Raw genomic sequence first — 12,109 nt, 5'->3', positions numbered from 1 at the left:
TAATGTTTGGGTATGCCCTTATGAGCTTTGGTAGGGTAAGGGGCGCTCATTGTGGGTTGAGTTAGATATATTTCTATAGGATCTGATCTGGAACTTTAAATCAGAGTCCAATCTGGGATGGTAAATTTTGTTTTATGGAACAGTGTCAAGTAATGTCCCAGGTAGACTGACCAAGGGCAGGATGAGCCACCATTTCAATCCACATTTTCCATCACCTCTTGGATTCTGTGGAGAGGCGCTTTTTAATTCTCTCTCTAGGGAGGTAACTTCTGATTTGATGGAAGTCCTTTTGCTAATGGTTGTCCCAGAGAAAAGGCATCAGAAAAAAAAGGCATGTTTGGGTGAAGGACCTTCTTTCTACCTCATGATCTTCATCTGTCTTTAAGTTTGGACACATTCACTTCTCTGGGTAAAAGGCCGAGTACAAAGAAGTACAACAGGTCCTTGAATAACATCCTTTTGTTCAACATCATTTTTTAAAACTTTTTTTGTTAATCCTCACCCAAAGATATTTTTCCATTAATTTTTAGAGAGAGTTGAGGGGATGGAGGATGGGGAGAGATAGAAACATCCATGTGAGGGAGACACATCAATTGGTTGCCTCCCACACATGCCTGCAACCAAGTTATGTGCCCTTGACCAAGAATCGAACCTGAGACTCTTCAGTCCATGGGCCAATACTCTTAACCACTGAGTGAAACCAGCCAGAGCTGTTTAACATCATTTTGTTGTAACATTGATGAGAAAAAAATATTAATTCCCAGCTGGGTCCACTGACTGGCCACCTTGATCCTGAACTAGAGTAAGCTGGTTGGGAAATCATTATCTTACTTGTTTGATTAATCTTTCTTACATGTATATATAGCTCACACTTATTTCAATGTTTAATATTAGAAGTGTTTGTTGAAATAAGCCAGAGGCTGGACACACCTACAGGACAACAAGAGATTGATTTATTCAATCTTAGTGTAGTTGGTGTGAAAATCTTTGAGAATATTAATGCCCTGGAAACCATGAACTCCATGTGTTTTTTTGTTTGTTTTGTTTTACTCCATTTATAGCATTTGTAGGTGATTCCACAAATAGAGGCAATGGCATCTGTCTTTGGATGTGCTACCTATCCTATGTGAAGTCCCTGACATGGTAGTGGTTGAGCCGTTGGACACTTGTCATCAGGCCCTGCTGATCCATCACATTCTACTTAGAATCACTGAGTTTTAGTTGTGCAATAGCTCTGGGTTTCCTTACACATTCGAGTTTAGCCAAGAACTCTGTGTGTGTTTCCTGCTTTGATTTTCAGCTCATAACAACTTCATTTTGCTAAGACAAACCAGAGCTTTCCAAGCCTTGCTGACCATCCTCAGACATTTAGTTTTTCATCTCCAGCTAACAAATGGACAATACTTTTCTTTATCCAACTCCCACAGCCACCATCATTTTGATCATCATATCTGATTCTCTCCAGGAGCTTTGAAGTGATCTGATTAACCCAGTTGCCAATGAGACACAGTAGAGCCTACATTGTCTTGTATCCTCCCTACTTTCCATTTTGGTTCTGTTGTTGAGTACATAGAAATTATTTTTAAAAAGTTTATAGATTACTATTCTGCAAGGCAGTGTAGGGTGTAGAAGGGTATAGACATTCTCTGTCTGCCCTCCTGTGGCTTACAGTTTGGGATGCAGGAAGTGAAAAGGAAAGAACTATAAGTTTCAAAAAGGTACACAAGAAGGCCATGTGAATGCATGGAAGAGAAGTTAAGAGGCCCATGAACTGAATACTCACAGGAGACCTCTTTACACTGGACCTTCAAGAATGGTCAAGGCTTCCAACACATGATAGAAGGCGGTCTTAGAAGAGGTGGTATATGGATAAAGCACATCCTTAGGAAGCTAAAGGAGTGTCAGAAGGCTGATTAAGGAACTTCTGCAATGAGCACAGAGAGGGAAGCACCAGGACTTAAACTTTTCTATTGGGAAATTGCTGCTATAGGTGCAGGTGATACCATTGTAAAGGAGGCACTAACAATCCAGAAGTTCCGAGCTTAGATTTCAGCTATCTCACTCCATACAGGTGACCTTGGACACATCACAGTGGCCATGTGGGTTGAGTGAGTTCCCTATAAAATAGGAAAGGCAGGACAGTAATGGCTAGATGGTGCAAGAATCAACAGATAATCACTGTTCCACAAATGGCAAATTAGGACAAGTGGTGCTGAAATAAAGCAGAATTGTGCCTCATTCAAGTCTAACTTTGTGATGAAAGCAAAACCTTTTTGCACCCACTGTTGCTCAGGTACCTCATGTTATGAAAACACAGGAGTTTACTCTTTGGTTTGACCTAGTGCACATTTTCCAGAAGGCCCAAGGAGCATTTGCTTTGTTCTCCAATGAAGGTGAGCCACCGTACTGTCACCTTCACCACCACACCGGCTCCCAAGAGGCCCCATGCCAGTCAGACACCCAAGTTGGCAGTTTTTCTGTTTTAACTCTCCAAATGACAGATGTGGTAAGATTGGCTTTTCCAGATAGCAGCTGCATCTTTCTTCCACTCCCTTCCCTCCGCTTCCTTTCAGACTCAGCAATTTTCTTCTTTCCCCCAGATAAATTGCTGTTAATTTAAATGTACTGCAGATCCTTGCCATTTTATGGCTGATTGCTTCTGAGTAATAGGAGGAAAATGTGTGCATGTTCGAATGTAAAGAAATCTTAATGAGTCGGAAGCCAATGATAAAGAAAGCAGTGCTTCACTGACCTTCAGCCCACCCCCAAGCCTTCCCTTTGAAGCGGTCTGTGAGCAGATTTGAAATCAGCGAATAGCAGAGACTGAGTTTTAGGACGCATCCTGGTTTTCCTTCTCTGCTTTCAACTTCACATTGCATTCTCAGACAGCATCTGCTTTAACCTTGTTCGGATTTAGCTCAGCTGGTGCAAGGAGTGGTGGCAACATTTCTCTAAGGTTGTTTTTGATAAAGGAGCTGTTCTCACAATAACTCCTGTGCACCATCGGAATGCTGCAAATGCTTCAGAATGTCACATTGTCAAAATATCTATATTTCAGGCTCAGAAGCTAGACAGCTCGTTTGGCTGCTAAACCCACAAGATGTTCAGCCATTTGTTGTGGTCTAAAAACTTTCCCCCTCACTAGGAGAAAATAATCATCTATTGTTTTTATATTATTTTGTGGCCCCTTTCTTGAGTTCTTATAAGAGGGCAAAATTCATGAGATCCTGGTAGGTAGACTAGGACCCTGATTGGATATCACTTTTGATCCTTGAGAAATATGAAATATTGGAGACATCTATATATATAAAAGCCTAAGTGACTGTCGCAACCGAGGCCTGGTGCACAAAATTCGTGCATGGGGGGGGGTCCCCTCAGCCCAGCCTGCACCCTCTCCAATTTGGGACCCCTCGGAGGATGTCTGCTGCTGGTTTAGGCCCCATCCTGGGGAACGGGCCTAAACTGGCAGTCAGACATCCCTCTCACAATCTGGGACCACTGGCTTCTAACTGCTCACCTGCCTGCTTGCCTGATAACCCTAACTGCCCCCCCGCCCCCGGTGGCCTGGTAACCTCCAACTACCACCCCTGCCAGCCTGGTCACCCCCACCTTCCACCCCCTCCAGCCTGGTTACCCCTAAATGCCTCCCCCGCCAGCCTGGTTGCCTCTTACTACCCCCCTTGCTGGCCTGGTCACCCCCAACTGCACCCCCAGCCTGGTCACCCCTCAGTGCCTGCCCCCCCGCCGGCCTGGTCACCACCAACTGCCCCTCCTGTTGTCCTGGTTGCTCCATGCAGCCTGCTGTCCGGTCATTTGGTTGCCCCTCACTACCCCCCACCACCCCGGCTCCCACCGGCCTGGTCACCCTATACAGCCTGCTGCTCAGTCATTTGGTTGCCCCTCACTAACCCCCCTGCCAGCCTAGTCACCCCACACAGCCTGCTGCTCAGTCATTTGGTCGTCCCTCACTAACCTCCCTGCAGGCCTGGTCGCCTCACGCAGCTAGTTTCCTTATAAAAGGATGAAATCTGTAAGTCAAACTAATTTTTCAATATATGGTAGAGTATCTTTAGTGTGTCAATAGTATGGGAAGATCAAGGGTATTAAGAAGCCTTCCTGAAGGCTCACATTGCTTATCCTTGTTTCAGGCTGTTTTTTTTCCTCTTAAGGGAGATACTGCATGTGTTTTTATGGTGGTTTCACTTGTTAATTTTTATTGCAAGGGCGAATGGAGCTAAGGCATGCTTCTTTGAGAAGGATGAATCACAAAAGGCAATCAGAAGGAGGTTGAAGAGTAACATCTGACATCAGTTTAAATAGGGGCAAATGCTGTTGTGTCCCGAGTGAATGTCAGTCCAAAAGAGCTTGCATCTAGCTAAGAAAATTGTTTCTCAATTGTAATTTTAAAGAGCCTAGAGGAGCATCTGGGAAGAAAATGTCAAATAGAAGCAAAGGAAGAGTGGCCTGGTTCATGCTGTAAACACTCTGACATCAGTAAACTCTTAGAATTTCCCTGCCAAATGCCCGGAAACTAGTATATAGGAGTCAACAAATCTTTTTGTCTGAGGGTGATGTCTTCTATTTGTATCACCAAGTTTCTCCTGTTTTTTATTGGCAGACTTGACATCCCAATTTTAATCCTATTGTTACAATGGGAAAGGAAGTGAGAATCACCTTCTTAAAGCCTGATGGAATAATTAAGAGGTTTGGTTGGTTAATTTGGCATGCTTGTCCTACATGCCATAGTGTCCTCTAAACGAGGGCGGCTTATGTGTGCCCGGAGCCTGAACTTTTAGAAAGAGAGTAGGAAGAGTTATGAAGGAGAATTAATCAGTGCCCCTAAGCACTTCCTAAACTCCCAGTGCTTTGTGGTGTTTAAATCCACAAATGATCTTTGGCGTCCATCCCAAGTCCTTTCCCTGAGACTTGGAAGGGCAGGAGACAGGAATGCCATGGAAATTAAGCTCCAGAGGGTTGCTGTAAATGATAATACAGATTGGTGGTGGTAATTACAGCTCTGGAGGCAGATGACACCAGCACTTGGCAGACCAGACACCAGGTTGAGGAAGATCGAGAGTCTGGAGGGGTTGTGTTTAGAAGCGCCTTCCAAAGCTGAACTTGAAAACATCTTGGCAGTTTCTACCATGACATCATCTATTTTGTCACGTATGAATCTGGTGAAGATTCATGCAAACTATACACAGAATTGTATGTAACAGAATCTTCCCCATCCCTGCTGGGTTTTTATGGCTAAGTGCAAGGAGAGTTTGTCCTCCCTGCACAGGGACACGGCAGGGTGGCCATAGAATCTGAGTTCCTGGGTCAGAATCTGAGCTCCATCACTTACTAGTTATTGGACTGTAAGCTACTTTGGACAAAGAGCTTAGAGGAGAGATTGGCACAAAGTAGATTAGCGTTATTTATTATGCAAGTTGTTTACTCACCTTTCTCCAGCTGTGGGGCAATGAAGTAGTTGAGGTCAACTACTCCATTTTCTTTATTTTTGTATCATCTATTACAGTGTCTATGATTTGGTCTGTGCTCAGTAAATGTTTGCGGAATTAATTAATACTAAGTATTATCTATTATGTGTTTTATATCTATTACATGTAATATACACACTATATGTCTTATATATACTAGTTATATATTGAATATATATACAATATGCTACATGTTATATATCATATGTGATATAATGGATATTACATTTCTATATATCTATGTGTCATATATATTCTGGGCATTTGATTCCATTTAGGCAATTAATTTATTATTTAATGTTAGGATTCCTGAAAAAAAAATCTAAATCTGTGTGTAGTTCCATATTTTGTCAGTTATATCCAGCCAGCACTCTGCTTTAGTTGCTCAGTAATTTATTAATTATTTAAGAAATAACTTGGTAAAATTAGGCAGGGGAAAAATTAGGATTATGGTAGATATTTGTTGTTAAGTTTTATTTTTTTCCCCTAAACATAAAAATTCTTCAGGGTTCATCGATATTGTTCATGTATTTCTCCTACTTAAGTTAAGAAGTTAATATCTGACAGTTGTGGGTGGAGCTGTGTGCAGAAATTCTTTGCGTTTCTTTCCAATGTTTCATGTTGCATGTAAAGTTGGTTTTGAGTTTAAAATGAAGTTGCTCAATAATGAGATGCACATTTTCTTCCAATTTCTGTTCTGTTATTATATATTACTTTATATTTTAAAGCATATTCCATGTTGTGTCTTAATTTTGATGTTTATTTATGTTCTTTTAAAAGTGATTGTACTTGCATGTTAATTTATGTTGATTTTTCTTTTGAGCATGACTTATGTTTTATTTTGTGTTTCTTTTAGGTTTTGTTTTGTTTCATAAGATCCCACTGGATGGGTAGCTGAAATAAAGGAAAAGACAGAGAAAGGGGCTGTGGTGCTTGTTGGTTGGTGCTGCCTTGTAAGCTGGACTCTTGGGACTGGCACAGGCTTCTCCCGGGAAGTCTGCTTACTTGGCGTTTTCTGGTAGAGGCGGGTGGTGTTTGCAGGAGGTACTGCATGGAGCCTGCAGATCCTGAGCTGTGATTGGGGAACACCGGTGCTGAGGCAGCTCACAGGCAGCTACTCGGAGATGCAAGAAAACATCTTAAATTAATGCTTCCATTTGTTCTTATAATCATTCAAAGGTGGAATTGAAATGAAATCCTATTGGGTTGTGCTTCTCTTCTGGAAGATGTGCTGTTTGACCATACTGGAAATGTATTTGATTTTTATTGTTTCTGTTTATTAAAGATGAACTACAAAGTTAAAACAAATCTAAATTTAGGGACAGGCATAAGTGCACACTAAACTGTAACCTCCATGTAACTTGGATTTTAACATCATCTTCTGTTGTTGTTTAATCAGTACTGAACTGAGGAAGTTTTATGTTTCCATCCATACCACAGCAGCTGAAAGCGCGTAAACGGTATCACCGTGGGGACGTGGTGATTTCACAAGAGAGGCTCTTTCCTTCACTGATAATAAAGACCCAGAGCCATGCAATCAACGCTCATGATTTCCTTAAATTTTCTTTAATGATTTTCTTAAAGGAAAAAAAAAAGCTACTTAGTCAGGGCTGTAGAGTTAGGTTAGGCATAGACAGGATAACTAAAGGAGTGAAATATATGCATATGATGCATATGTCCTTTCATTTGCCCGCTGCGATCCACCTGTGTTTTAGAAGTTTGTCGAATGATAAGGCCGCAGCAACCCATGCTGTTCCCCTAACAGAACTGCAGCTTTTCTACTCTGAAAAGGCCTGTGAGCAGAATGGCTGGCCTGCTGTGAGCAGAAGTCGATATTGTAAGTAAGACAGTCTCCCTACGACATACTATACTGCTGCTGGGTTTTCAGGGGGCAGGACAGCTCATCCTGACCCCAGCAGCACAAGGTGGCAGGTCGCTAATGAATATGTGCTTTATATTGTCCAGCTTCATTGCTGAGAGGGCAGCCGAATCCTGTGCCCCTGCCTTAGTCTCACCGTAGCCCCCTGTTTCAATCGCTCAGCCATGGCAGTGACCTCGGTACGCTCTGCTCAGTCTGCACCAGGCAGGATCCCTGTCAGAAGACAGGTTTGACTGCCCTGCCCCACCTCACCTTACACCTTTCTTGTTAGGGGGACTTCAAAGGCGGGCCTGGAGCATGTCCTTTGAAAACACAATCAGGTCTGTACAGCACAGGGAATGTAGTTAATGATATTGCGGTAACTATGAATGGTGTCAGGTGGGTACAGGAAATATTGGGGGGAACACTTTGTAAAGTATATGATTGTTTAACCACTGTGCTATACACCTGAAACCAATACAAAACAATATTGAAAGTAAAAAAAAAAAAAAAGAAAAGACAGAAAAAAGTGCACTGATGCCATGGCTGCATTGGAAATTTATTGATGTCCTTCAAAAATAATTTTTTTGAAATAGTTACACAGTTTTACAGTTCAGCTTTAAGGATGCATAGATTTTTAACAGGTCTAACATGTTTGGAAATGTTTTGAATCCTGTGTAACCAAGGCATTAATCTTAATAAACCAGGATCCATTTAGGTACCACTTGATAAAATAAGATAACCCATGATGGATATTTTATACTCTCTCTTTTACATTAGCCACTGACGATGGTATTGCTCAATGCCGACATCTCACAGAGTCTATGGATTACAGCATTGAACTTGGCTACTTCAGACCCAGGCCTGAAAGGGACAGTTTCTCCAAAGTGTAAATAGGCTCCTGGTTTTTGAAAGTATTTTTCCCCCTAAAAGGACATTTGAGTGTGAGGGCAGCTGGCCCTTAGTGTGGGGACGTCTGAATATCCTCAGAATTTCCATTTTCTTACTTGCTGCTAAATGACAGTTCCTGTCACGACTTAGATTCTGATCTTTCCCAAAGGTGTTGATTTACAAAGAGGCCAGCTAATTGCAGAAATCCCGAACCCTGAGAGATTAAGGAAATTCAAACTGGAAGCCAAGCAGGGGCTGTCAGGACAGCTCAGATTCTTAAATATCAGCCATTTGGTATATATACATATATATATATATTTTTTTTTTTAAAAAAAAGCTTTTATGTAATTTCATAGAGCCATAAAAAGGCGATGAATTGTTTAAGGCCTATTTTTAAAGTTTTCCAGACTCAAAAGGAAAAAAAAATAAAAGGATATTTGTACTCAACAGCTAGAAGAATGACGAGGTGGATTTCTGTTTTTCAATGGAGAGAAGTGGACAGATAAGGCAATTTAATATATCAGACCGCAGTTGACATCTCCTAGGGAACGATGAAAACAGCCGGCTATTAGAAAATTGTTTCATATGGTTCTTGAGTTCTTTGCTTTGTCTTTTCTTAAATCCCTGAAGACCACAATCAGTAACATATCTTCTCATATCTGTGCTCTAGACCACCCGCTTGCATCCTCTTGCTTTCTGTGTCCTCTGTAAGAAATCTTTTATGAGCTTCCTAATGTAATTCTGCAACATTAGAAAAAGATGGGCAGCATTTTTTATTGAAATCAAGTCTGTCGCCCTCCAGCAAGGACCTGGCACTGCAGTACCAGGCGGGTGCCCTAAATGCGCAACGTACCCTAAGTGGGTGTTCACTCCAGAGGGGAGCTGTCACTCAGCCCCAGCCAACTCCCGCCCCCCCCCGGGAATGTGGTCCCAGGTTTCCAAATCTTGGGATTCTTTAAGAGAAACTTGAAACCTGTGAAATGTCCCTATTTTTAAAAAAGTTGACTCAGTTATTTTTAAAACGTTATGTAGGCCAACAGAACATGTCTGTGGGCTGCCCGTTTGTTGCTTGTGTCTTAATGCAAGATCGTTGTTCTCTCACTGCTTCCTCCTGTCTTTCCTTTGCAAACGTGCTTCCCAGCGTCACCATTGAGAGCTTTATCAGCTCGCCTCTGCCAGCTGGGACCTGGGCTCTCTCCCTGCCTGGGACTTCCTTGCAGCAGTGTTTGCCCTTCATCCCTGATCGGCCCCACGTCCCTGTGGCCAGAGTCCTTCCCCCTGCTTTGTTTGACGTGACTGCTTTCACCAGTGTCTGTGCTGCCTGGCCTGCTCAGGTGCAGCCAAGTTCAGGGGAACACGCACAGCCCCGTTTCTCGGGTGGCCTTAACATCCCAGTGTGGCTGTTGATGAATGGAAAACAGCTGTGTCATCTTCACGAATCGCAGTTCAGGCCCTGTATCTTGACTCCAAGGCAGCTGAGAGCGACTGAGAGACTCCCACTGTCATCACTTGAGGCATCAGTCGAGGCCAAGAAGGTCCAGATCTCCACAGGAAGAATGAATCCCCACAGACTTCAAAGATCACTCCGCGGTTTTCACTCCTGATCTCCAGCAGGGACCAGCTTCTTTCTTGACCTAGCGACTGCTCTTCCCAAGAGTAGGGAGCAAAGATGGGACTTAAATAACTCCAGCCCCTCCCACAGCACAGAGCCCAGAGTGTGCTTTGGACCCCACTCTTCACATCACCCTGAATTACAGCGCCCACGCCCCCACCCCCACCCCCACCCTGGCCCTGTTAGGGCCCAAGCTCCTCCTCAGACAGAGTAGAGGCCACATTGTTCAATAGTTGGAGGAGCAAACAGCTCAAGGAGTTCAAGGCAAGAATTTAGTTCCCTGGCAAGTGTGACGGTCAGCATGATGGAGGTGCTCCTGCCTTCTCCTCTTCCATTTCTCTTTATTTGCTTAAAATCCCTGACTTTCTCTCTCCTTCCCACCCTTCTCCCTCCTTCCCTCTCTCCCTCTCCACTTCTCCTCCTCTCCCTCCCTCGCTCTCTCTATCTAGCATTCTAACTTGACTCCGTGACAGACAGAGTTAATTTTTATTTGCTTTACTGGTTGCTTTCCATATATCTTTTAAAAAAAATTTCATTTTGAAATGGAATCAAAGCACTAAAGGGGACCGGAGCTAGCTCCCCTCTCACTCCGTCGGAGAATGGTGACTTACACTTTCCTCCAGTGTCTTCTGTCCAGACTCCTCCCTGGCTTCCATCTAATTTGCTCACACAACAGTAGAAGCTCACTTCACCTTGTTTTGTCCTGACTGCAGATTCAGAGGGAAGGCAGCTGATGTGGAGCAATTCCACATAGTTCAGGATCTTCTCAGGGCAGCTGCACCCAGCCCGGTGGGCTGTGCCATGCCTGTGGCCCCCATGGGGCTGTGCCAATCAGCAGACTTGACTCCAAGGACAGGAACAGAAGCAGTCACCTGTGAAGGGTGCTCTGCTGTGTTCACACCACCTGTGGCACCTGAGGACCATGTCAGGCTTACTCAAGGGCACCTGGGGAGGTCAAGGGCTCTCCCGGACAGGATGGGCATGTCATTTTCTGTGGGGTGCTGCCACAGTGAATTACGTTAACAGGATCTGCAACCCTGAAAGTGACATAAAACAGCTGTCACAGAAGGCAGCTTTCTACTCAAGCCAGTCCATTTCTTTTCTTTTTTATTTTTTTTTCCTCTTCTGGGCCAAAGGTGTCTCCCAACCATTAGAGTTGGACAGTGAGAGCACTCTGAGTTTAATTTGGGCTAATATTGCAATGGAGCCTTGGGAGGTCATTGGTGGGCACCCAAGGTAGGTTGCTATTGGCTGTGTCTGGAATCTGAGTTTTCATGAAAAGAAAAAGGCATGAGAAGGAAAGAAAAACACAGAGGTTTTTTTCACCACTTTTAAGACAGTCCTTTTATGAAGGAGGCATAAACACAAAATAGCAAGAGATTCTACTCACAATGCATATGCATGTCAAATCATCCTGTTGTACTCTTTAAATATCTTTCAATTTTATTTGTCAGTTATGCCGCAATAAAACTGACAGAGGGAAAATGGAAAAATAATAGCAAGAGATTCCAGAGAAAAACAGATCCTTGCATATCACACCCATTTCGTGTTGGGGTCCATTCGCTGTAATCCATAGGCAGCTGTGAGTCATTCTCATGCCCTGTTTTCCCCCTGTAATGTTCCAGGTTTTAAAGTCATTTTTCACATTTCCTGTAAATAGTGGATAATCATTTTTATTTTATTTTTAAGTGCTGTTTTTAACATGTGGATAGATCATAAATGTACTTGCTGAATTCATTCTTTCTTTTTTTTTAACAAGCCAATAAAGTTTTATAATTCATCTCCATGTGTCTTGCATTCTCTCTAGGGCCTTGTATACGTCTGCTCCCTTCCTCAAGCATCCCCATCACTATGTGTGTCCTTGGTGGTGTTCAAGAGGAAAAGTATTAGAAGAAAGAGTATGAGAAACATCATAGAGAATTGGGAATGGGAGAGTCCCAAACCCACTATATATTCTGGAATAAATCTCCCTCAAAAAAGGACTTTCAAATTTCCCATTAATGTGAATTATACATTTATTGTTACTGATTCTTGACATAGGATATAGTTTCATTTGGCTAAAAGGAAATACTAAAAAAAAAATACAAAAAATGTTTAAGGAAACTAAAGAAACAAAAAAACAAACCGTACATTCTATGGGAAAATCCTTCGGTATTTAAAAAATTTGGAATAACCCAGGTCCCAGTGAGAGGACACATTTGGTGCTCTGCCCCTCCCTCCCTTCAAAGGGCCTTGGTGGTCAAATGAACATGATGACTTGTACTT

At 42.8% G+C, this 12,109-nt stretch overlaps 1 protein-coding gene across 6 annotated transcripts in view; it reads left to right on the top strand.

Annotated features, from left to right (window-relative positions):
* NTRK2 (neurotrophic receptor tyrosine kinase 2) overlaps positions 1 to 12,109 on the top strand; it is a 325,395-nt gene that overhangs the window by 127,172 nt on the left and 186,114 nt on the right. For 2 of the 6 annotated variants that reach the window (XM_036330681.1, XM_036330682.1), the window contains one exon: positions 6,340 to 11,625. The exons of the other annotated variants lie outside the window; for them this stretch is intronic. Coding sequence is in view for 1 of the 2 variants with exons in the window: in XM_036330682.1 (XP_036186575.1) it covers positions 6,340 to 6,377 (38 nt within the window). In the remaining variant the exon portion in view is untranslated. Of the gene's footprint in view, positions 1 to 6,339; positions 11,626 to 12,109 lie in introns of those variants that run through there. 6 annotated transcript variants of the gene reach the window in all.

The sequence above is a fragment of the Myotis myotis genome, unplaced genomic scaffold (genome assembly GCF_014108235.1).
Source record: "Myotis myotis isolate mMyoMyo1 unplaced genomic scaffold, mMyoMyo1.p scaffold_m19_p_12, whole genome shotgun sequence".
NCBI lineage: Eukaryota > Metazoa > Chordata > Mammalia > Chiroptera > Vespertilionidae > Myotis > Myotis myotis.
Note: the sequence above shows the minus strand (reverse complement) of the source record. Positions and strands in the feature narration are given on the sequence as shown.